We start from the raw sequence: 27355 nt of genomic DNA, 5'->3' as shown, positions 1-27355 counted from the left end.
TTAGTCTTAAAATATATTTACAAAATTATTTCCCACTCTTATTTCTGTTTCCTCGTTGTTTTGAGAGGCAGTCTATAATAATTTTAAATCTATGAATGAGGAAACAAAATCTTTTTAATATATTTATACATTCTGCTCTGTTGCAGCTGTGGAACACTATGATCAGGAAAGATTCCCTTATCTTCCCCGAAACATCCCTGCCACTCCTTTTCCTATCTATTCCATGATAAGCGTTTCATTCATTATCAGTTTTAGAGACTTGAAGCCTCTTCCTAGTGAGTTGGTAATATATGTGCTGCCATGCATCCTGAAGCAGCCTGAAATTAAATGGAATTTTCTATAGGCTTCTTTTTTTAGTATGACCATTCAAGGTTTGCGAGCAGAGGGAGAATTCTCAATGTGTAAAAGTTGAGGTGGAGCTGATGGATCTGGAGATAATATACATGGGCCTGTTTCCCCTACCTTGCTCTTTGAATTATTTCTCAAGGGAGCACATATCCGCTTGCACACTTGATTGAAACATTCTTTGAGCAAAAGGAACTGCTGATAATTGCCAGCTCTACCCTGTCATACCCAAGAGGCTTTCATAATTATAGAGTTATTTGCTGCTAAATATCTTCAGTCAGTCATTTTCAATACAAAATCAGGAAGTTTTGCTCCTTCTTTTACAAATCGGTGTCCCTATTCCTCCAGACAAGTGACAGTTAAATTCCTTCAAATATATAAAATAAAATGTTCTTGATCAAAGTGGTTCTTACCTGGCTATGTTCCTTTCTAGCCGCAGGGCTAAACCAATGGCTATGGGAAGGGGGAAAAAGGGGGTTAGTAACACAGCTAACTGAAGCGTGAGCTGTCATATGACCAGCCTGTGCGTGCTCTTGAGTATTTTATTGTCCACCAGAAAAAAGTAGCCTTTGGCTATGATTTATTTAAATAGGAAATTTTACAGAACGCTCAAGGTCTGTAACAGTTTTCATAGCAATGTATCTCATTCCTCAGGTTACTACTGTTTAAGCAAGTGAATATACATTAAATAGCAGCATGCCATTCTGTAATTCTTTACATAATACATCTGATAAACTTTTCCCTAAATTTGGGCTACAGAAATGTCAAATTTAACCAGTGTAACTGGAAAAACTGCGTAAATATTAATGGCTAATAAGTAATACATTTGCACACCTATACACATCATTTAGAGAAAGTTTAATCAGAATTAAAGCTATAGATTTCAATGATATTCAGTACAATTCATGTATATAGAACTGCATCTTCAGTGTTTCTACAACTTACTCCATTGTGGCATCATAGCTATTTTTTGTATTATAGAATACTTTGAGAACACCAGTTTAAAATGAAAGGTGTACTATTTTTCCTTCCCAATACAATCATCTTTTTTACTTGAAATAATCAGAGCTTTAGCAAGAGGGGAGAAATTTAAGAAGCATTAAGCACATTTTGGTATCACTAGTTGCTTTTTAAAATTGCTACAATTTTCAGTGACTTAACTGATATCAAGACATAATTTATTCCACAATCAATTTGATAGTTTTAAATATGTCACAAAATGAAAAATGAAATGTTTCAAAGCAGCTTGTGCACTTCACTCAATTACTCTCCTTTTATACCAATGTAAAAGCAAATAAATAAGAACGTAGTTCTGGAAAGATCCAAGCTAGATAATACTGTGTTTCCTTTATCTTCAGGTAACATTCTGATTCTAGGTTGGAAAAATACAAAAATCACTCAAGGAATTGAGTGATTGAATTTTAAAATTAACACATATGTTTCCACACAAAAAAATATTGGAAAGAACAGCACTTTTGTAGGGCCAGAATTCTAAGATTTGACTGGACAATTAGGATGAAATTTAATATATAATTAAAACCAGGAGATATGCAAGGGAAGCTAAAAGAGATAATGAAAAAAATAATATGGATACTTACTCATGGTGATGGAATTCCTGGGATAAAAGTACAGCTTTTTTGTTACTGCATGAGCCAGTTGTAGTAATCTAAAAGAATCACAAGTATTATAAGTTGTGGATAGAAATGTAAAAGTATTTACAGCATGAAAAATATTTATTTTGAAATACTAAGATAATATAGATGCCGATTGTCGAGATGCCAGTTTTGTATCCTCAAGCTTCTTTGAATAATTAAATATCCTGAGCAGACCTAGTCCATAGTATACTCCAGCAAGGTTAAACCAATCTGCTCTATTTATATATTATTTTGAAGAGGTTATCGGAATTATCAGTGCACATCGAAAGGATGGGCAGAAAATACTGCATTGTATAGAGTAATGGGAATAGAAAACCACAAGGGTTATTTATAATTAAGCTTTTTCTGCTATTCGACTCCAGAATGAAGAGAGCTCTTAGAGATGCACTATTCAATTCATAACCATCAATTAACCTTTCATAGCTTAACTTATATTATTTTAAAAGTAAGGAGATATAAGAGTAACTAAGTAAGTAATGTGAAATTACAATGCACCCCAATGACACTAAAATATAATCAATAAAGTCTTTGTGCTGTTTCAATTTTTAATAACTTTACTTCTGCATAGGATAGAAGCAATCCATAAAATGGTACAGAGCAGGGATTTATTCAAGATTGAAATACAGGATAAAAATGTAGGAGAATAAATGTGATCAGTGGTGTAGGTCAAACACATGCTTGAAAAAATGTCAAAATTATGACCAAAAGTTAGCAAATTTCCTATGGCAATATATATATGCGCAGTTAGCAAACTTTCCATACCAAACTATATCTAAGACCTGGTATCAAAATGAGCCCTCTTCTCTATATGAGGACAGGAAGGTTGTTCTTGGAGATAAGAGCCTGAAAAGGACAGCTATAGGATGGAGTTCTTCATGCCTGAAGTACAGTAACTGCCTCATTCACAGTTTCCAGTAATGTCTGCCCATCCACCAGGGGCAGTAAACAAGTGGATTCTGAACTGGTATAAACAAGAGCAACCACTAATATTTTCCATCCCCAGAATTACAAGGGTAATATTTATCAATTTTTTATAATGAAATGAAATAATGCATCCATACATAACATAACAGCATGTTTATTTTTTCTTTAAAAATGTGACAAATTGCTGATACTTCTTTTTAAATTTCAGTAAGCAAAGAAGGAAGAACATACAAATATATTTCAGGATGGGTTTGAAGTATCAATGATACAAATATCATACTAACTGATATGATTGACTGTTTATAACATTAACAGTTTTGACAGTTATTTTAACATTGCAGGTAAACATTTGGCACAGCTCTTGAGTTACATCCTGCATTAAACTCAAAATGAGGTTTTCATGCTATTCCAGTGGGTATCCCTGGAATATAGTAATCCATTTTCTACACTGTGGGTATAAGAAAAGCCGACTGTGCCTATGTCATGCTTTGTTAGAGGTTCATGATCACATTATCTCATGGTGGACCTGACACTTTTATTCAGTTTACAGTATGTTCTGTGTACAGGCAACTTATTTCCTTTGCCAGGGCTGCTGACAACCTTTTCCACACTATATTAATCTTGTTTACTGACTTTATCTTGGTACAAATATCAGAAAACTGAACTTTTTATCTCGTGGAGAAAATAAACAATGTGTTGACAGAAGCAGAAGCTATTTTCTGATCTAAAAATGGTTGTTTACCTCTAGCCATACTTACAGAAAAATGTTTCTAAGCCCTCAGCCTGCCAAACTACATAATCCATAATTTAATAAATGTGGAAATTCCATGAAAAGTCATTTAGATATATTGGAAGGGATAAGAAAAATTTGATTTCTAAACAAAACACAATTTACAGACCAACACAATGTACACAAAATAAAAGCATGTTTTAGGCAGCCAGCAACTGAATGCTGTTCAGATTATTTTTCACATATCAAACATATTTTAGGGGAGGGAGGGAGAAGCTTTTCCTTTGACTGAATTTATTCCTAACAGTTTTGTTCCACTTGGGAAGGGAATAAGATTCAGTGCAATCTTGTGTTGAACGTGTAAGATGTTATTCTAGATACTCCCAGCAGTTGTAAAAACTGAATGGTTGTGATGGATTTATGGAGGTGGAGAAGACATATATGATATTATTTGATATTATAGCCCTTCATGGCATCGGACCAGAATATCTCCGGGACCGCCTTCTGCCGCACAAATCCCAGCGACCGGTTAGGTCCCACAGAGTTAGCCTTCTCCAGGTCTCGTCGACTAAGCAATGTCGTTTGGCGGGACCCAGGAGAAGAGCTTTCTCTGTGGCAGCCCCGACCCTCTGGAACCAGCTCCCCCCAGATATCAGGGTTGCCCCCACCCTCCTTGCCTTTCGCAAGCTCCTTAAAACCCACCTCTGTCGTCAGGCATGGGGGAATTGAAATTTTCCTTCTCCCTTAGGTTTATAGAATTTATATATGGTATGCTAGTATGTATGTGTGGTTCTTTAAATTGGGGTTTTTTAGATTGTCTTTTAATATTAGATTTGTTTACATTGTCTTTTTATATTGTTGTTAGCTGCCCCGAGTCTTCGGAGAGGGGCGGCATACAAATCTAATAAATAAACAAACAAACAAACAAACAAACAAATATTTGGAAATAAACTGCAGTTTCAAAATCTGTATTCTGGTAAATTTAAATACAGGCAGACTTCAACTTACAACCACAATTGACCCCCAAATATCCATTACTAAGTAAGAAAGTTAAGTAAGTTTTGTTCCATTTCATGACCTTTCTTGCCATAAGTGAATCACTGCATATATTAACTTAGTATAATGGTTGTTAAGTAAATCTGGCTTCCCCACTGACTTTGCTTGTCAGAAGGTCACAACAGGTGATCATTGCAAAGGTCATAAATAGTTTCAAGTTTCAAGTTTAAGTTTTATTGGATTTATATGCCGCCCCTCTCCGAAAACTCAGGGTGGCTAACAACAATCATGAACAATAGATGCTAGTTACCAAGCAAATAGATGCTAGTTACCAAGCATGAGAGTTTTAATCATGTGACTACGGGGTTGCTGCAACAGTCATAAATGTAGAAAGTGGCCCTAAGTCACTTTTTTCAGTGCCGCTGTCATTTTGAATGTTCATTAAATGAATAGTTGTAAGTCAAAGACTACTTGTATGTGGGCAAAAATATATGCTGATTTCAAAATATACAGTCATCATTGAGAAAATTTTAAATGACTCACTGTTTAAAATATCCCCTTGGGATAGGTGAAAATGCAGAAAAAATATGTTACAACCTAAGTTTTGGTTAAGAGGCACAAATTTTAGTAATTTGGAAAATATTCAGAATAATTTTACACATAAAATGCAAATGGATGAATGTATTTACATAATCCTAGAAAGCTGCCTCAGAAAAAGAACATGGAAGCTATGATTAAACAATCCTGCTCCGTTTATTCTGTTAGAGTAGAATCTTGCTGTGAAGACCAACAACAAAAAGTTAGAAAGATGTTGGCAGGCTCAGACGAGGTAATTGTACTATGTTTAGAGTGAGTATATAGAGACATAAAGCAGGAAAAATATATTGCCAAATCAGTGTCCAGCGTTATGTAGCACGCAGTGAGTGGCCTCTACTGGCTGACCAAGGGCTACATAAGTCACCTTGTCATCTATTATTATGATAGCACTTTCTGAATAGCTGAAGAGAAATACCTTTGTATGAGGCTTGTTTCATTTATCACCCTACTAACTTTATTCATTTCAAGATGCTATCGATGTTCTGTATATATTCTTTCTATAACACTAAGGCACGAACAAGATCATTTATATAGAAGTATAGAGAAGAAATGCAAAGTATATTTTATTTTTCAAAGAAGAGACATGTAAATATAAATTAGTACTGAAGAGAAAGCAGGGAGATGGCAGTCAATCACTGAACTTTTGAGGGTTGTTTTGGTGTCGTTATTATACTTAACAAAGCAAGCTCAGGAAACAACTTGCATTTAATCTTTTATACATTTGGTCTTACCATTTCTTACTTTTCATAATTGCAATAAGAAATCAAGCAATGATAAGCTTTTGGGCTGAATCCTTCTTTTATTGACACTTTTTAATAATAAAAAATGTTGAAGTAAAATGATGTTCAAAATTCCCATTTATTTTAAATGTTTTAGTACATTATTGTGTGTGTTTTGCACTTAAGAGAAAGTCCTATGTACAAAACACTAAGCAAAAGAAAAAGTCCAATCCAAGGACAATTCAACTCAAACAAATCTGCATACCAGTATGTATGTTTTATTTCAGGAGAGAATATATTGAATTTCTCAGTTTTATTAGATTAATGTAGTAAGATTTAATTCAGAAACATCTGGAAGTGGGTACAGTTGATGCCAATATAGAATAATTCCAGGCTACCATAGATGACCAATGGCAAATAATTATAACATTGCATTATGCTTGTCAAATAAGGATAATACTCAGTTGTATTTGATAAAATAGAACAGTGAAGATGAACATATGCCACCCGTGGCACGCGGAGCCATATCTGCTGGCAAGCAAGCCATTGCCCTAGTTCAGCTCCAACGTGCATATGTGTACCGGTCAGCTGATTTTTGGCTCACACAGAGGCTCTGGGAGGGCGTTTTTGGCTCTCAGAGAGCCTCCAGGGGGATGGGGGAGGGCGTTTTTAGCGTCCCCCTCCTCCAGGGAAGCCTTTGGCGCCTGGGGAGGGTGAAATACGAGCCTACTGGGCTCACCAGAATTTGGGAAACAGGCTGTTTCTGGCCTCCAGAGAGCCTCTGGGGGGGAGCGGTTGAATTATGGGTGTGGGCACTTGCATATGCACGATAGCATGCGCCCACGCTTTCGGCACCCGAGGGAAGAAAGGTTCGCCATCACTGAAATAGAATGTAGTTCCAAAATCTTAAAACATACACACATCAGTTTTTAAGGTGTTACATATTTGTTAATACTGTATTTATTGAAGGATTTAACCAATAAGGTATGTTAACAAAGGAATGATTATTTAGAGGTAACATTCATGATTACACAATCAATGCACCCCTGTGAAAAATCTTGTCAATTTTGTCCAAAAATGTAAATATTCCTACATGGAAGACATACCTTAGTGTAATATTGTATCATATAATGGTATTATATAACTTTGCTACTTCTAAACATATAATATTTGAAATAATTTATTTACTTTGTATGGAAATTAGTTTTAAGTAAACACTGTCAGGACTTAAGGTTTGTTCTCTTGTTCACTGTGGGATTATGCACTTGATTCTACCATTCCCTTAATTGTACCCTATTAGGGAGAATGTTGTCAGACCTAAATGGCTAATGATGGCAAAAGGTGACTGAAATATTGTTTTGCAGACACATAGCATGGTATTCTGGGATATTTCTGGCCTTATTTCAGACTTCTACTTTGCTTCCGAATTCAGTCCCATTATCTTGACTGCTCAAAACTGTTCACAGGGTTATCTAGCTGACATGTAAGATAACCTTCCATCTCACTAGACACCACTGGGATATGACATGCTGACCCACAGTAATCCTTGATTATTAGCATGAAATATATACCACACAAAAGGAGAACTCTAGGTAAGGGATTGCTTATAAAACCTTTCTATCATGAGTTTCTAAAGGGGGTGGGGGATGTAAGACATTCAAAAGTAAGTGCATTAGAGGACTTAGAAACATTAAATAATGCTGAATGTTTACAATCTGATTTTAACAATGTTACATGGAAGCAAATCACAAAGGATTCACTGCAATCTGTTTTAAAATACGTTTACTATACATGAAGCCTTAGATAGTTAACAGGGATTACTTTGTTGAGGGATTTGACTGAAGAGAAGAGTGCCCAATAATTTTTGAATTACTAATTCTATTTAATTCATTGATAGTTTACAATTATATGTATCTTAGGAAAAATATATTATCTAAAACATATTATCCACTATCATGAGGAAAGCTTTCTAGTCCTTGTTTAATAATGAATAAAGACCCCCAACTTAAGTTCCAAAACAGAATTACTGTATACCTTTACCATCTAATTAAAAGAATATTAGAAAACGTCACAAAACCTGTGACAGGTTTTTTTAAAAGATACTTTTGATTCTACTTCATTACTTTATAAGTAACTCAAAGTTGATGTTATTGTTTTATAAAGAGTTTGATTGCTTAATCATTCTATAACAACTGTTCCATATAGAAGAAATGAATTGCTTTTATATGAAAATAACTAAATTGAGTAACTACTTACTAGCCCTATTCAATATTCTTTATATCACTGATATAACATTTTTGATTTGTCCCTAATAACATTCTGAAGTATTTGCTTATTGAAGCCCAAGGATTTTCTTTTGCAAGAACAAAGGGATCTTAATCCTGTTCTAAAGGAATTTTCAATATCTTAAGTCTGAGTTGTCTATAGAGATTCTCAGTTCTGATTGTCCCACAGGTGCTTTATCAAGAAAAAAATGGACTTTCTTGTTTTTCTTTGACAATGTTTTGCTTCTTATCCAAGAAGCTTTTTTTGGATAAGAAGTGAAACGTCTTCAAAGAAGAATAAGAAAGACCAGTTGCCTCTTGAAAAAGTACCCTTGGGTTAACTCTGCTGCTAAATTGAGGAAAATTATATATTCATTGCTATAATGTTTATCTTTTTATCTAAATCAAATCATTACCTACTATCATTATGGTTTAAGGCAACATTTAAAACAACATTCAAGTTAGGAATGAGAAGCTAATTATTCACTAATAGTTAGCAGTTATATTTCACTAGTAGTTGAATGAAAATAAATACAGTGATCCCCCGATTATCGCGAGGGTTCCGTTCCAAGACCCCTCGCAATAATCGATTTCTCGCGATGTAGCGGCGCGGAAGTAAAAACACCATCTGCGCATGGCGCCCCTTTTTCCATGGCCGCACATGCGCAGATGGTGGAGTTTGCGTGTGGGCGGCGGGGAAGACCCCTTCGGCCGCCCAACAGCTGATCTGCTCCGCAGCGCAGCAGCAGCAGCGAGGAGCCAAAGATGGGGTTTCCCCGTTGCCCAGGCAAAGGGGAAACCCCAAGATCGCTTGCCGCTTGCCCGTTCGCCCGCCCGTCCAGCTGCTCGCTTGCAGCGCGGCAGCAGCGAGGAGCCGAAGATGGGGTTTCCCCATTGCCCAGGCAAAGGGGAAACCCCAAGATCGCTTGCCGCTTGCCTGTTCGCCCGCTCGCCCGCCCAGCTGCTCGCTTGCAGCGCGGCAGCAGCAAGGAGCCGAAGATGGGGTTTCCCCGTTGCCCAGGCAACGGGGAAACCCCATCTTCGGCTCCTCGCTGCTGCCGCGCTGCCGAGCAGATCAGCTGGTGGGCGGCCGAAGGAACCTTCCCTGGGTGCCGCCCGCTGCTCGAGAGCAAGAGGGGGAGAGATAGAGAAAGAGAGAGAAGGAAAGAAAGAGATGAGAGAGGGAGGAAGAGAGTGTGAGAGAGGAAGAAGCAAGATAGAGAAAGAGAGAAAGAAAGATGAGAAAGGAAGGGAGTGACGTCATCGGGTGGAAAAATCGCGATATAGCGATTCGCAATGATCGGGATCGCGAAACTCGGGGGATCACTGTATATCATCTTTGTATATTATATTAGAGACATCATGTTTAATGTACATCTACTTAATTTACAAGGCCTATTCTTTCTCTGCTGGATAGTTTCCTGCCAGCTCAAAATGGTTCTTTAGTAGAACTTACTTAAACATGATTTTAAGGAAAAGTGCAAAGCCCATTCATGATGTCACTACTTAGCCAATTCAATCAATAATTCTTTCATAATAAGTAAGGCAGTTAAAAACTCAGGATACAAAATGTGCAGCCCTTCTACATCCATTTTATGTGCCTAAGAGTCCAAACTCTTTTTTTATCTTTATAAAAAGGTTGTCTGTGCTAAGGATAAAATAGGTGCTTTAAGCCTTCCAGTTATTATCCATTTTATCCGTTAAAATTCCAGCAATGCTGTCCTTAACATGAATATAAACACTGGAGTGTACCTCAAGCTGAACGTAGTTACATATCCTTGAGCAAGAAGATACGTTAAACTTCACGACAGATTTATCTAAAAAAATATCAAGATGATATTTTGTTTTAAAAAAAACCAGCAGCATATCTCTTTGAGAATATTGGTAATTGTGGTCTATTACATATGCTGTGAAATTTTAAATTGGTCCTAATCTAGGGTAGTTAAATGTTATGGGAATATTTGAGATTTTGCAAGTAAGAAATAGCAAGCACATTTGAGGCAATGAATGGTTATGCATGCAGAATCTGAAATATCGAGATTTGGGTGGTTTTTTTCCAAAAATAAAATGAAATATATATTACTAGTATTAAGCTTTTCTGTCTAAACATTGAGACTTAATAGAAATACAATATCTTATAGAAATTACTAAATTCCACAAGTAGTACTACATTCAAAACATTTTATGCCACCTTTTTGGTTAGAAGAACTGTTGAACTTACCTGAACGGTCTTCTCGCTGCACTGCGAAGAGAGTCCAACGTGGGTAATACTTCAGCCTTATTGGCAGAGACTGAGTTAAAAATTAGCATAATTATTATGTCCCGCCCACCACTGCCCCCTCTTAGCCAGTGATAAAAACGAAGGAATAGTAAGGAACAAAAACTTTTATTTAACAACTGTAACCCTTAAGAAACTGTGCACCTGGGCCAAAAGGCCGAGCGGGTTTGGACTCTCTTCGCAGTGCAGCGAGAAGACCGTTCAGGTAAGTTCAACGGTTCTTCTCCACTGCACTGCTCAGAGAGTCCAACGTGGGATATACCCAAGCCACATTCTAGGGAGGGATAGGCCGGACCAGGGGCGCTGGAACACAAACTCCCTGTAGCACTCTTCTGCCGAAGGCTGCCTCCGTTGAAGCAAAAGAGTCTAGGCGGTAGTGTCTAATAAAGGTCGTAGGGGCAGCCCAGGTAGCTGCCCTGCAAATGTCCTCAATTGGCGCCTGCGTAGTCCAAGCGGCTGTGGTAGCCGCGCTTCGGGTAGAGTGGGCTGTAATCCTACCCGGTAAGGGTGTTGCTGTGGACCGATAGGCTTCGATGATACAAGTCCTGATCCATCTGCTGATGGTCTTAGATGAAACTTTTCCTCCCATTGAAGAAGGGAGAAAAGACACGAAGAGGGCCTCCGACTTTCGGAAGGTGCTAGTGCGGTGAATATAAATCTTAACTGCTCTTCTCACGTCCACCTTATGCCACCGCAGCTCTGATGGGTGAGAGCCATGTGTGCAAAAATCTGGTAAGACAATGTCCTGGGCTCTGTGAAACCTGGTGTTAACCTTGGGTATGAAACAGGGGTCCAGACGCAGAGTCACTCTATCTGGATGAAAAACACAGAGGTCCGGCCGAACCGATAGTGCTGCAAGTTCCGAGACCCTACGGGCCGAGGTGATGGCTACTAGGAAAGCTACTTTTATTGAGAGAAAACGAAGTGATACTTCCCTCAAAGGTTCAAAGGGGGGTCCTGTTAACGCCCTTAGAACCAATGGTAAGTCCCAGGATGGAAAGTGGTGTATGACGGGAGGAGACAGGTTTGCTGCTCCTTGTAGGAAGTCCTTCACCCAAGGGTGATGAGAAATTGGACAAAACGGGTCTGGTCGGAGAACTGTTGCTATCGCCGCCACCTGTCGTCGGAGTGTGTTGGGCGTCAACCCTTGGTCTAGTCCTTTCTGGAGGAATTCCAGGAGATGTAGTACTGAGGACGACAAGGACGTGATTCCCTGAGCTCTGCAAAAGGTGCAGTATGCCGCCCAGGTAGCCTGGTAAATACGCGTCGTTGATGGTCGCCGTGCTGCTCGAATGGTGTTAATGACACTTTCTGGAACCTGTTTCTCTCTCATGCGGTTCCCTTCAACCTCCACACGGCAAGCTTCCACCACTGTGGGTCTGGATGCACTATTGATCCCTGTGTCAGGACCAGCCGTTGAAGTGGGATTCTCCATGGTGGTAAGATTGACAATCCCATCAGGTCGGCAAACCAGGGGCGCCTGGGCCAGTAAGGAGCTACGAGGAGAATGTCCGCCTCCTCGGAAATGATCTTGGCCACCACCCTGTGCAATAGACAGACTGGGGGAAAGGCGTACAGAAGCCCCTTGGGCCATGGTGATAGCAGTGCATTGACCTGCTCGGCCTCTGGTGTCGGAAATCGGGAGAAGAATCTGGGCAATTGCCGGTTGTGTTGTGTGGCAAAGAGGTCCGCTACTGGTACTCCGTACCTTTGCACCATTAGTTGGAACGCCTCCGGGTTCAATGTCCATTCCCCGGGATCGATTGTCGTCCGGCTCAACCAGTCCGCCTGGGTGTTTTCTATCCCCGAGATATGCTCCGCTCGGATCGATGCTAGATGTCTTTCTGCCCATGACATTAGCTTGTGGGCCTCCTGCATCAGGCGGTCTGAGCGTGTGCCACCTTGGTGGTTCACATGTGCCCTTGTTGCCACGTTGTCCGTTAAGATTAGGACACGTTGGCCCTCTACCATGTCCGAGAACGACTGTAGAGCTTTGAACACCACTCGCAACTCCAGTCTGTTGATATTGGGATCCTCCAAGTCTGCTGGGGACCACCTGCCCTGGGCCACCTGTCCCCGTGAGTGCGCCCCCCAGCCAGAAAGACTTGCGTCGGTGGTTATCGTCACCTCCTGGTGAGCCAAGAAGGGGGAGCCCTTGGTTAAGGCCGGTGAGGTCCACCACGTGAGGGAAAGGCGAACTGTAGTGGTCAGGTGCACTTGTCTTTTTGAGTTGCTGAGACGAGCCCTTTGGAAGGGGAGGAGGAACCATTGAAGGGGGCGAGCGTGAAGCCGGGCCCAAGGAACAATGTTGATACAAGAAATGAACATCCCTAGCAGTTGAGACAGCTGTGCTAGGGAGGTCCTGTTGCGACGGGAGATGGAACGAACTAGTGCCCGTATCTTCTGCCTCCTCTCTGATGAGACGAAGACTAGGCCTGTCGAAGAGTCTATTATAGCGCCCAGATGGAGCAGGCGCATAGTCGGTTCTAGATGACTCTTGGCTCGGTTGATGGTAAACCCTGCCCTCTCTAGTGAATCTATTGTCCGGGCCAGGTCTTGTCTGGCTTGTTGAGGGCTTCTGGAGAGAATGATAACGTCGTCTAGGTATGCTAGAAGACGGATGGATTGAGCCCTGAGGCTTGCTGTTAGAGCGTCCAAAATTTTGGTGAATGTCCTCGGAGCTGAGGACAAACCGAAGGGCATGGCCTTGTACTGGAAGTGCTGGTTGAGAAGAGAGAAGCGGAGGAATTGTCGATGGTGTAGATGGACCGGGACATGGAGGTATGCCTCCTTGAGATCGATGGAGGTCATCCAGTCCCGGTGGCGGATAGATGCTAGAATAGTGTGCAGAGAATGCATTTTGAAGCGTTGGTACCTGATGTAAAGGTTCAGCTGTTTCAGGTTTAAAATTAGGCGGCAGCCGCCGGAAGACTTGGGTACCACAAACACGATGGAATAGAATCCCAGCATCTCCTGACGCGTTTGTACAGGCTCTATTGCTCCTATGTCGAGGAGGTGTTGAACCTCCTGCAGGATGATGGCTCGCTTTTGTGGTTGATTCAATGAGGTTTCTATAAACCTGTTGGGAGGCCGGTGTAGAAAACTTAGTTGAAGACCCTGAGCTATGGCGTCCAAGGCCCAGACGTCTGTGGATATGGACTCCCAAAAGTCGGTGAAGCACTGCAGGCGCCCACCGATGGGACTGTCCTGGGAGGAGTCACTTCTGCTTTCGATAGCCTCCCCTATTGCCTCCTCGAAATGGTCTACGGGATTGTTGGAACTGTTGATTTCTGTTCCCATAGCCTCCTCGGTCAGTGCGATAGGTGGGTGTATAAGTCCCCTGACCGTAAGGTCTTGTGACCGGGGATGAAGATGAGGCGGGGTCAGAACGAAAGGACTGCCTGCGGTAATAAGGGGCTCCCCGCCTGTCCTGACGCCTTGCTGATCGTGGCAAAACTTTTTTCTTGTCCCTATCCTCAATGAGGACCTTGTCCAGGGATTCGCCAAAGAGTTGAGAGCCCTGATACGGGGCCGCAGCGAGGCGCCATTTCGATTTGGCGTCTGCCTGCCACGAACGGAGCCAAAGCAAGCGTCGAGCTGATAAGTTCGATGCCAAGGTGCGGGAGGAGAACCTAGCTGCCGCTAAAGTGGCATCCGCGGAGAATTCTGTAGTAGCAATAAGCTTATTAACATCTTGGCGGAGCCTGGCATCTTCCGGGCCTAGTCTGGCAAGCATATCCTTCAACCATAGGATGGAGGCCCTGTTAAAGAAAGATGCAGCCGATGCCGCTCTGAGTGACCAGGCGGACAGCTGATGAATTCGTCTGATCATGTTCTCTGCCCTTCTATCATCCGGCTTCAGTCCATCTGCCATGTCAGATGGCACGACTGCATTGGACATCAAGGATGTTACTGGTGTATCCACCGAGGGATACTGGAGTAGATCCTCCACCTCTGGGTCAAATGTATAGAACTTCCTGTCCCAGGCTGATGGTCCTAGGGCTGCAGTTGGCTGCTTCCAGGGCTTTTTGATGTTCTCTGCAAAGATGGGTATTGCAGGGATGTGCTCAGACTCCTTCTGTGGCTCGTTGATGAGTCTGGCTGCTGGCATGATGCCCACATCCTGAGCTGCTGGCTTTGCAGTGTTATCAGGAGTCAAAGTGGCTTTGGCCTTATTTAACAGAACTCTGAAGAGAGACTGCTTGAATAGACCTGCTAACGGAGGTTGCTCAGGCAAGGTGGCTTCATCTCCTGAAAGCTCATCCTCCTGGTCCATGGGCATTTCACCCAGGTCTTGGTCCTCCTGGAAGGAATCATGCACAGATGTGGCCACCTCAGGTACAGTCCAAGGATCCTGTCTGGTAGGCCTAGGGAGAGTGGAAGGCCTCTGCTGGGCACCCACTGCAATGCCCTGAGAGTAGGCCGAAGCAATCATATCCTGCAAGGATGGAGACATTGTTTGCCAATTGTCCATGGGCCCTCTAAGGCCCGCTGCAGTTGGTGTGAATGTGGCTGCTGCAGCTGAAAATGGTTGAGACCCTGGCTGTATAGCTGGTCTGGACCATTCTGCCCTCTGAAAGCCTTCTGCAGGTGGTGCACTTAAAGGGCGATCAGGAGACAATCCCCCTGCACCTGTGAAGTGAAAGGTCTCCATTGGAATCTCTGAGACCGAGGGGCTCTGTTGACGTGGGGGAAGACTGCTTGAGGGACTAGGGCCCTTCTTAGCCTTGGTTGTTTCCAATTGGGCTTCTAAGGCTTTAATCTTTTTCTCAGCCTCTTTTAGTGCTGAGGACTGGGAGGCCTTCCCTGAGGATTTCCCTTTAGATTTTGTGCCATGAGCCTTGTCTTTCCCTTTATTTGTTGAGGGAACTTTAAGCTCACTAGGGGGGTTTTGTGGTAACTGCGACATAATCATATAATTACTCACAGACTTGCAAACAAGGAGAGACTTATTCCCAGGCCAGTCGATTGCAAAATGACTAAGCAAATTGTGACTCCTAAAAAGCGCGTCATTGCCCCCTAGTGGCTGATTGGTCTATGACTTGAGAAGTCTGTTGACTGACCTCGTTGTCATGGCAACTCTTGTTAGTCCCAAAACATGGCAGCTGGGGAAAACTTTAAGTAGCTGAGTCATTGTGCTAAAATGGCGACCGTGACGTCAGGCAGGAGGAGAAAATTGTCCCTTAACGAGGCAAGGGGAATCTTTAATCCCCATAATTTGCCATTTTGCCGGTTAGCTCTGGGGTGGCGTTCCAGCCCCCTCTCGGCAATTTAGTGCTCCCCGTGCTGATGGGGGCAATCCATTCCTGCTCGGCAATTACAAGGCTTCCCTGCCGCCGCGATTAAATTGCGGTCCTTTTTGCCGCTAAATTGCTGTTTTACAAGCTTCTGAATGGAATGAGTCAGCCGGGACCCCTCACACTCAGTATAGCAACCGATCCGGAGGTGCTGCCTCACGCTGGCCACCCAAGGAGGTACCTGGGTCTAATTGGGGAGGGGGGTTTGATCGCTCACGTCAGTGACCCCATACCAGCGCACCCTGTCAGCAAAGCTTGCTCAGGGGAGCAGAGGCTTCTCAGGGGTGAAGAGTTGGAGAACGATACCCCAGAGGGCAGAGGCTCTCAGTCCAGGAACTCCAGCTTTTATTTCCTGCAGAGGGAGATAAAAAAAGGGAGAAGAAAAGATTAGTTTTAAAGAAACAGAAGCATGCATTTATTAATAGAATCTATCTCCTAACTGGAGAGAACAAAACTCATAGTCCCTACTCTATGACTGAGTTTTTAAAACTGGCTAAGAGGGGGCAGTGGTGGGCGGGACATAATAATTATGCTAATTTTTAACTCAGTCCCTGCCAATAAGGCTGAAGTATTACCCACGTTGGACTCTCTGAGCAGTGCAGTGGAGAATGTGGCTCAGCTTTAGAAAAACCTGTCCATCTTACCAGCTGTTGAAAGTGCCTTGACAGTTCTAAATCACCATAAACCATGCAACAAGGGAAGCTTATTTCACACTAGAAATCAGATTCGGATTCCACCTGCTTCTCCTTTTCATTAAATTGTTCATGGACAGAATAGCATGACAGAGTACCCAGCAAACATGCTGTCTTGCCATGTACTAGTACCTCACTATTGACAGACATCTGACCCGTCACATCTACAAACACCAATAAGATTTTCTGTCTCTCTCTCTGTGTGTATGCCTGTGTGTATGTCACAGAGATGTTTTATTCAAAGTTGTTCTGCTTCACACAAGATAAAAAAGAAATGCAGAAAAAAAGCCACTTTCAGACTTTATGAACAGCCTTTCGAAATTGCTCATCTTTAGAACCAAACATGAATATTATTTTTTCACAAGTTGGTACGCAAGAATATGTGAAAATAGTGTAAGAACTCCTCCCCACAAAAATACACAAATGGCCTTAATTTACATTTACAATCTAAACTATCTCAGTGGGAAAATACATGGAAAAAAGAAGAGAGAAACAAATAAGAAAAAATGTTGACAATAAATAATAACACATGAAAGATTACTCACTATTACTCTACAGCACAAGTTTTGCATTAGCTTTGGGCACTAATTAAAGAGCCAAGATTTTGAAAAAAACGGAAGGATAGCATTATTAAACTTAAAACTGAAATTAAATAATTTCAGTTTTAAGACCTGAAATTTAGGAAATGTAATGGACAGAATAATTTGACAGCAAATTACTTTTTAAAAATTTATTAACTTAAAAGACAAGCACTTCACAAAAATATGTTGAAGGAATATGTGGTGGGTCCTTCAACACTTTACTTAAAGTCTCTGAATTTTCTACGTTTTTCCAATATGATACCTGTTTGAATTTTGTTTTATAGTGTTTATGCATGGCAAATGAAATGGAAGGCATTTAAAATAATTAGCTCCCCCATCTCTTGGATTCTGAAATGAGTATTTTAAGCAATTAATAATTAGTTTTAGTTGGAAAAAAAAATCTTAATTTTTCTCTTTTGCCTTTTTTGTACGTACACATTTTCGGTGAATGTGGGTCAAGATAAGAGAACTGATTATATTATCCTCACTATATTTTATTTACCATGTATATTCCGTGTACTGCAAATTATGGGCAACACAAATATATTGTAAATGCATATTATCAGAGGGGAAAAAATACTTCCACTACTTCATAGTGCCAATTCCTTTCTGCCACATTTCAGCTGCACCCTTTATTATTGTACTACTTTTTCTAAGATCTAAAAAAGATACTTGGTGTTAAGCCAAATGATGATTTGCCTGTTGAAAACTGTGTGTCCTTGTCTTAATTATTAATATCATGTATTTTCATATGCAACACTGAAACAGATTGACCACTAGATGTTTTGAAAAGGGCAACTGCTACACTGTTTCCTCGACACACCAGAATAACCGGTCAAACTTTTGTTTGTCTTGTCCTACAAACAATTTTCAAGCCCACATTCAATAAATGAATTTGGTTTCAGCACTCCCAATCAGGGCTGCACAATCCCCTCAGTAGCAGACCTATGATAAATGGACTTATTTTCCCAAATCAAACACTTGAATTTAAATTCAGATGAGTTAATGCAAAGGTCAACATTGTAATCAGTTCTTTTGATCTTTATAGAATTTCTGGAGTAATACATAATAAATCTGAAACAAGGCAATTTGCAGCTCTGTATGGGTGGCTGGTAATAAAAATCTTAACGATTAGAGCCTTTATGTACTTAGGGAACGTTTTATAGTAATAGCTGCAGTGAGATCCTCCGCGCACAAGAAACAGATAACTAGAAAGATTTGATTGCCTGATTGTTTGTGGTTTCCACAATATGTGTTCTTATATTCTATAAAACAAATTAAATCACATCTCTGTGGGTAGTTTAATACTGCCATGCTCACTGCATTTGATAGCTTTTAAGCCTACTGTACAACAGAATACTATGGATGCCTATACAAAGGGGTTGGCTGTATAGGAAGGTGTGCATATGTCACCTATGCATATACTGTATATTCTGCAAACTTAAACACATCTTCCTCTTTGAAGTCTGCAGGATTTACTGAATAGAAAAAAAATGAAAACTTTGCATTTAATGATTTTTATTTATTCAAGTCAAGTCAGAACCCAAATGTGCTTTTTTTCAGGAGGCAACTGGACTTGCTTGTTTTTCTTCAAAGATGTTTTGCTTCTCATCCTCAGGTCTTGAGGAAGCTTCTTGGATGAGAAGCGAAACATCTTGAAAGAAAAACAAGAAAGTCCAGTTGCCTCCTAAAAAAACCCCATCTTTGGGACAACTATAACTTGGATGACTGAGAGTCCCCATAAATATTTAAATCTGAACTGTCTTATTAGAGTAAATTTTTACTGGTTAAGATGTCATACTGGTTATATGAATCATAATTCAACTGTTTCTTTGTTTTTTACTTTTACTGGCAGTTATTAAATTTTTTTCTGTTGGTTGTGTTTTGAACTGTGTTAGCTGTCCAGAGTCACCCTTGTGAGTGGTCCAACCATGTAAACTGAATTAAATAAAGAAAACAATATTTTTTAACAAATCCGCTTTACAAAATAGTAAAGCTTTTTTAATGGTGCAAATATTGTTCTCTAAATTATGCTTTTAAAAAAATGTTCACACAATTTTGAAAGCTATAATATTTATCAAAGAAATTATGGCATTACAAAACTTATTAATTGGTTATATTCAGATCTATACAGATGGAACTACATAGAAGTACTTAATGTACAGAATGAATGGTAGCAAGGTTCTTTGCCCTGAAAGCCATTTAGAATTTTACAGAATACTATCAGTGCCTGAAATTAGGTTTGGCAACTCAGAGGAAGCCAAAGATGCTGTTCTCCAAGTTGAAATTTCTAGATTGTTTTCAAAAATTGTCTTTTATTCAGTATATTGGCACTCTTTTAGTCTATCACTGCCACAAGGTCAGGACTGTCAAACTCCTGGCCTGCAGGCCAGATATGTCATGCGCTGGCCCCACCCACAACTGGTTTAGCGAAGGGGGAAAAGTCCTGTGTCGCCGTGACATGTGTTTGACACCCCTGCTCTAAGACGTTATAGTAATAAGTAATAATCATAATTAGTAATAAAATATTAACAATTAAACCCTTTATGTACCTAGGTACATATGTACTCTGGATTTATTTTGGTATTGATATTATGTTTTCAATTTTTGTTAGTTTCCCAGAATCACTTTCTTTGGATGGGGAGCTTTGTTTATTTGAGCAACCCTATAATTCAATAAGTAAATAAAATAAATTACTGCCACCTCCTATTTTAGAAGCACTGGGCAGAGTAATTAAAATAGTAGTGGTGGTAGTAGTAGTAGTAGCAGTAGTAGAAGTAGTAGTAATTCACAACAATTATTTGTGTGTGAATAATTCAATTCACTGATTTTGCTCATGCCTATACACAGGAATCTGTACCTGGGTAAGATTATATAAAGTTCAATAGCATTCAAGAGGTAGTTGGATTTTGCCCTTTTGTGTCTGTGTAAGGATTCTAGACTAATTCCCTGCTTGACATTTTCCCCTGGTCTCTTTCCAACAAAAATGAATTTTTCTTTCCTACAAAAAATGTTCACAAATGGACTAGACTGTTTGGACAGAAAAGAAAAAAGAAAATTAATGACTGTGCACTATACATTACATCCCATTGTGATATTGATAGATGATACTTGATTCACTGAAATAGGGGACAGGGGTTTACTTCAAGTCAAACTGTCGAAGAAGAAATTGGCTGTTTATGTAAAGTCACCGAAGAAGCGCAGTGATGAAGTTAAAAATTAGAACTTATTGAATGAGCAGAAAACAAAACATGAATATAAATATAAATATAAGCGTAATGTTGGTGAGGAAAATATTACATAGCTAATTTCTACAAAAGATTGAGGGGAAAGTGGATAAAGGTAAACTTGGCAATGGATTACAACTGGAATATTAAAAAAGAAACTAAAAGCTTGATTTTGGTTCACAAGAGCAAGTTATTCAGACTAAAGCAATCAAGGCCAGAATTCAAATGATTGAAGGTACAGATTGTTCAAAAAGACAGAAGAAACAGGGGATTGTATGCAGATAGGATCTTTAACATAACACAAAACTGGGGCATATAACTGACCCAGAAGACATAACACAAACTCTATCTACAGTTGCATGAAACAATCCAACTTCTTTTCTGCAAGGCTCTCTATTTCAGGCTTTTACTTGAATAAGCATAATTATGTGAGGCTGTTCAAAATATTTAAAAAGGCACTGCATGAACTGAGTTGGCACAAGGGAAGAACATTTCAAACTAGAAGTAACCACATCCCCTAATAGATGTGATACAGCTGCTTGCAGAGGTTTTTCATGCTGCTTATAGAGTACCTCTAGTGTAGGAGTGTCAAACTCGATTCGAGGGCTGCATCAGGGTTGTGCTTGATCTTTGGGGGCTGGGATGGGCAGGGCTATCACGATGTCATTCATTGGGGCCTGAGTACTGCGATGGCCTGAGTACTCTGCCAGCAAAAATGAGCTCTGAAGCTCCATTTTTGGCAATGACATTCTTCTGCAACCCTCTGCCAGTGAAAATGGATCTTGGTAGTTTCCATGGTGGTCCTGCAGGTCAGAACTAAGCACTCCGTGGGCTGGATCAAGCCTGCGGGCCTTGAATTTGACACCCCTGCTCTTCTGACAGTAATGAATTATCTGCACATGGACACTCATTTAGTAAAAACTTGAAAAAGTCCTCAAAGCTACTTCCAAGGAATGTAGTTACTTCAATGTTTCAAGGAAGGGACACTGATATGCTTTGCTCAGCTTTAATATATTAAGGTTAATATATTAAAGTCTCCCAAATAGAATGTAGTATTGTTCTTAGAAAATTTGCTAGAATCAAATTGATTCTCTTGATCAAATTGAAGAAGTGTTTACAACCTCTGTTATATTTGAGGAAATATCCAAATATCTCTAAACAGATAACAAAAATATCATCTCTCTAGAAGTAATTACATAATCACATTTTAGACATCAGTGTTTAAATATATTGTAAGGACATTGCTTTTGCTATACAATTTTGGGAAAAATAGTAATATGAATAAAAATGCAATATCAGTGCCTATATTAAACAACTGAGCCATATTGTCCCACAGCATGATGCAATCAGATCTCTGCCCAAAATGATGGACAGCTCTGGCCCACTGAACAGGCAGAATGAAAAAAAAATCCCATTTACTCTCTGCCAGATGGGACCTACTGGACGCTTCAGTGCAAACAACTCATCCTTCTTCAGACCTTCTTGTCCAGCTCTTGAGCTAGCTCCAGCTGATAATGATGGATATGAAGGCTACAGTAAAGTGGGTGACAAAAGCAGCCTTGTTATAGCTGCCAGTCTTTCAGTCTTGTCATTATTACACATTGAAGATTTATTTGAGTTTATTGTTGTGCACTGGGCTAGCCATTTGCAATTCATCACCTAGTACAGAAGGTTCAAGATAGTGGCCAGAGCTATAATTGCCACCTCCACCTGCTTCTTGAAATTATGAGGTCAGCACCTAGGGCAGCCCACTGTTGAGAGTGCTCTCTGCATCGGGAGAAATGTCTGCTGTAAAATACCAGAACTGCTTTTGGCTAAATAAAAGTTGGTGCTAATCCAATTGAAATTCTAGGCTGTGTTCTTATATTGCCCAAACAATAAGCAGTCCTAAAATATCAGAGAACACCAATTGGTTAAAAAAGATCAAGCAAGAAATAAATCAGGTTATAAGGATAATATTCTTTAATATAAGACTATACATCTACTATATTGCAGAAATAAACAATTTCTTTAATGAACCATGTGCACTGTTATCTACTGAATATTATCTACTGAAAAACCATTTGACACATGTTTCCTGTTCCAAGAGAATAGGTGTTTCCTAAATTGTCAGGAAGGTATCATATGTACATTTTAAGATACACGCATCTATATTTTTCACAAATAATATGGGAAAAAGAAACTAGTATTCAGAAATGGAATACTGTGTTAAAATAAGTCATCAGAAATCAGTGAAAGTAAAAGGAATAGCATGATATGTTAGAGTCCAAAACATTCATAACAAACACAAAGCAAGCAATTTTCTTCTTAGAATGAAAGCTAGAAATTCATGGGGAGAACAACTCCATATGATTGGATCACTCAGCTGGATGTAACCTGGCAAAGTGAAAATAAAAACCGAGAAATATATATATATATTGTTCCATCAATTCCTTCACTTGCTTTCTAAAAGTAATCAAAGCTTAAGTCACCTAGTTTAACTAAATCCCCGCCCTACCTCCCCCACTGGGATTTAGGTGAAGTGTGGATTCTGAACACTTTTTTCCATGTGCCATCTCCCTGCCCTTCTCCGTGCTACCTTAGAGCATTGTGAGGATATTATTTCCCTATCAAGATGTTACCTACCAAAATGGGACAGAATCCCCAACACAATACTTTCTTGGAGAAAGAATCCAAACAATCATATGGCTCCTACAATAATGTCCTTTACATTATTTTTTATTTATTTTTATTTTTTTAATTTTCTTATTACTTCTATGGTAGCTGAAGTTTCAATATGCTATCCATATTACAAAAATGTTTACATGCTGATATATTTCATATTTACAGTACTGTATCAAATATGTCTAATAGATTAAAATACCTAAAACTTTTACCTGCAAGTCACAATGTAGTTCAACTGAAAATATGAAGAGCACTTCAAATGAGCTAAGCTCAGTTAATTTAGTGTAGTTTAATCTATCAAGTTAGAAAGAATTTAAATTTTCTAAATATGATCAAATATTGTAGTATTATGTTCCATATCACAATTTCACACTGGAAGGGAAACATACATGCTTTTCAGTTTTTCAATTGCCATAAGTAAAAATTACAAGCAATGCACACAAAGAATTAAGGGAATCTGTAACATTTAAAAAGAATTTTTGGTAAGAATTAGAACTGAGGCATACAGCCAATTGTAGCCCGTTGTAGATTTTTCCTACTTGTTCAGAAAAAAAGTCTCCCTATGATTATTAAAACTAAAAAGTAAATGATTCAACTACTTCACTTTCTTCCCACAGTTTTTAAAATATAACTCTTTCAAATGTTAATTTATTTTGCAACAAGCTAAAATTAGATCTCAAATACCCATATATTTATTTATATATATGCAAAACTTAGCATTGTTTTCATTAAAACAGGGCATGGAATCAATGAATAGGAATTAAAATTTATATTTGAAAGAAGATAATTGAGTGACAACATTTTAGAGTATAGTGGAAGATACAGTAGAAGTCCTCCTATATTATTCTAAGAAAAAATTAGAAATATCATCAATTTTAAACAAGTTGTTTGTTGGCATTGCTAAAGGATAGCCACTTCCTATTATTTGTAGTAATTTTATTAAAGATAATTATAATAGTAAAAACTAACACAAACTGAAAAAAGCTAGAAAGAAAGAGTAGAAGGTGCAGGGAAAATAGAAAAAAAAAGTCCACTAAAAGTTAACAGAAATAATAACAGATCTATTTTAATCTTGATCCAATTAGAGAATTATTTCCCTTTCTTTTATTTCTAACAATCTTAATCTTTAGTCCGTTCAAATAATGTTGTAGAATCTATCTATCTATCTATCTATCTATCTATCTATCTATCTATCTATCTATCTATCTATCTCTTTCTTTCCTTCTTCCCTTCCCTTCCCTTCTTCCTTTTTGCAGCTCAAGAACAACATAGAACAATCCAGATAAAATTCAGTTCTTTGCTTATACCTTAGAGCCAAAATAAATTTATACTACTCAAACAAAGCAAATATATTTTGGGGAGACTTTAGGGAGAGATTATCCTAAATTTCTTCCTCTTTCTCCAGTCAAGCTCCAGGTTGTATTGTCTTTTTTCTCACCCCCACCCCCTTAGAATTTGCTCCATCTTTCCTGGGAAACTGTCTCTCCTCTGTTCTCTATTAGACAGACAGACAGACAAGGATGGGATAGGATACGACAGGATAGAATAGAATAGATTTTTTTAAAAATTAGCCAAGTGTGATTGGACACACATGGAATTTGTCTTGGTGCAAATGGTCTCAGTATATATTACACCATCTTTCTCTTCATAAATATAATCTATCATACTTTGTCTCCTCTCATAAGATTCTTCAGTACCAGCCTTTTTTTGTAAATCCATTATATTTTATATAATCCATCAGTGTTCCCTCTAATTTTTTTGGGGGGTGGGCGGAAAAGTATAGTGTCTGAGCGGCAGTCCCTTCGGGACTGGGCGGCACAGAAATAATAAATAAATAAATAAACAAACAAACAAACAAAAAACCCACCCTGTTTTGCCTCAGAGAATTTCAAAATAAAATACTGTACTGTGTGTCTATAACAGTGAGCTCATAATAGGGCAACTCTATCAATATCAAAATGCCACTTAAATAGTTGAGCTAGTTTCAAACTAGATTTTGATTTTCTTTCTCTCTTCCTTACTCCCATCCTTTTTCTTTCTCTTTTCCTTCCTCTCTTTTTTCTATCTGTTTCTCTCTCTTCCTCTCTTCCTCTCTCTCTCCTTCCCTCTCACTCTTTCCCTCTCGGCTTCTGGGCAGGTTTGGAAAACTCTGAGTTGAGGATGATTTTTAAGTGAGCGATTGCTCACTGCTCAGCTTAGAGGGAACTATGTAATCCATTATATTTATATAATCCATAGTATTATAATTTATATCAAAAATTATAGGGAAATTATCCATATCACTCTCTTGGTTTATTGATATCAGTTTATATTTATGAAAAGTGTTTATGAAGAACAAAGGAAGGACTGAAGACAGCTTTGAAAAGTAGAACTGACATAATGAAGAGCTGGAAAGCAATACTTCTCTGGACTTAAGATCATTCACAAATGCTCCAGACACCTATTCCTTGCAAAGATAGAGATACATTTATATTCTTTTCTAATCACTTTCAAAAACTTAATTTGATAACTGCTTTTATCTATTAGAAATATTTGGACTGACATGACTAAAAACACTGAGTGAGTTTCATTCAAACCTTAATAAAAGAGGTTTTAACTACCGTATATACTCGAGTATAAGTCGCTCCGACTATAAGTCGAGGCGCCTACTTTTGCCACAAAAACTGGGAAAATTTATAAACCCCTGTATAAGTCGAGGGTGGAAATTGCAGCGGCTACTGGTAACTTATAAAAATGGAAACCAATAAAATTACATCAATTGAGGCATCAGTAGATTAAATATTTTAGAATATTTATTTCAAAGAAAGCCAGTAAACTAGCTCTGTAAGTTTAAAAGAGGGTAAACAGGTATATATCCCCCAAGGCAGGTATAGGCAAAAAAATTGCAAGTACCTAGGTACTTACCTTAATCCCCTGCTCCTGCTGGTTTGGGTTAGGGTTAGGATACTTGACCTCTCCTTGCCTCAAAGAGATACAATTTCCCTCTATATTTACAATTACTGAACATCCAAAATATACTTAATTCTATGTATATATGCCATATGTGTAAATAAATATTACACACAGGCACACAAAAATATACTGTACATTATCTACTATATAAACTGTATGTGTATATACAGAGAGAGAAAGAGAGAGAGCTCTTGTAAAATTATATATGGTACATTCAACCTCACTGTAATAGGAAAACAAACCCAGAGTCCACTTTCTGCCACACAGTTAACCATAACTAGAACATTACACATGTCTTCAGATGTACCGGTACTTCCCTAGCTTGCACATCACTGTTAGAGCTAGGAAATGTCATGGATTGAGTAAAATGTGGTGATTTTCACTTAACAATGCTTTTGCTTAACAACAAATTTTGAGCTCAATTGTGGTCATAGGTCTCTATCTGTCTGTCTGTCTGTCTGTCTTCCTTTCCTGTCTGTCTGCGCCCCCCTCCTGTCCCCTCCCCGGGTAAATTACAGAGTCAATACTGTATTGTTTTTTTATTTAAGGTTACAAAGCAAATGAAGAATCATTTTGAGTATTCTTTAAAATTTCTTCAGTGAGATCCATAGCTAATCTGGCCAAAAAAAATTCACCTGGCAAAAAATTTTATTGTTGACATTAGGCACAGCCAGAGAGATGTTTTAAAAGGCAAACAAACTGTCAAAAAAGTATGTTTTTTAAAAATATAATATTTTGGTTGTTGAATTTAATTCTGCCTTGGCACGGAGCAGCCCCCGCAGATGGGTGACTGGCAAGGACCACGCATTCCCATCTTTGTGTCCGCTGGGGTTAAAGGAAAGTTTAGGGACCCCCGCCCCTTGGAGAAATGCCTCGTTGGTGACATTCTGAGCGTTTTTGCCTCCCCACTCCGAAAACCCCACTTCTCGGCAGCTTGCCGAGGCTGAGAGGAGAGTGATTTTAAAAGGCACTCTCAGCTTGGGGTTTTCTCCCCGCTGAAATGTTGCTCGCCCGCCGCCCTCAACACCCGCTTTGTCCTCGACCCGGCAGAAGAAAACCGCGTCCTTTCCTGTTGCTCTCTTCCCGAGAGGTGGGGTGAGGGGGTGTTGAGAAGACAAGCAAGAATCCACCCCCCCCCCCACACACACACCTCATCGGCTTTTCCCCCCTCTAGCGCGGCATTGGAGTGTTTGGCTGGCTCCTTTTCTTGCGGGGAGAGGGGGGAAAAGCTGGGGGGGTGGATTCTTGCTTCTATCTTCTCGCCACCCCCCCCCCCCTACACCTCACCGGCTTAGGAATGTCGTTGCCTCCCACAGCCACTTCCCCACGCGCTTCGGATGTGCCTGCCTTTCCTACAGCGAAGACAGGCGGCACCTTCCCGAAGGGCTCAGCTAAGCGGGTGGGGGAAGGGCTGGCCATTTGCCGCCTCTCTCC

At 39.6% G+C, this 27355-nt stretch overlaps 1 protein-coding gene across 7 annotated transcripts in view; it reads right to left on the bottom strand.

The window, feature by feature from the left end:
- Window positions 1-27355, bottom strand: part of GPATCH2 (G-patch domain containing 2) — a 112589-nt gene that overhangs the window by 35076 nt on the left and 50158 nt on the right. For all 7 annotated transcript variants that reach the window (XR_011557506.1, XR_011557505.1, XM_070734395.1 and 4 more), the window contains 2 exons: window positions 1944-2011; window positions 759-798 (listed from right to left, as the gene is read on the bottom strand). Coding sequence is in view for 5 of the 7 variants with exons in the window: in XM_070734395.1 (XP_070590496.1) it covers window positions 759-798; window positions 1944-2011 (108 nt within the window). In the remaining 2 variants the exon portion in view is untranslated. The remainder of the gene's footprint in view (window positions 1-758; window positions 799-1943; window positions 2012-27355) is intronic.

This window comes from Erythrolamprus reginae, chromosome 1, assembly GCF_031021105.1.
Source record: "Erythrolamprus reginae isolate rEryReg1 chromosome 1, rEryReg1.hap1, whole genome shotgun sequence".
Classification (NCBI taxonomy): Eukaryota; Metazoa; Chordata; class Lepidosauria; order Squamata; family Dipsadidae; genus Erythrolamprus; species Erythrolamprus reginae.
Note: the sequence above shows the minus strand (reverse complement) of the source record. Positions and strands in the feature narration are given on the sequence as shown.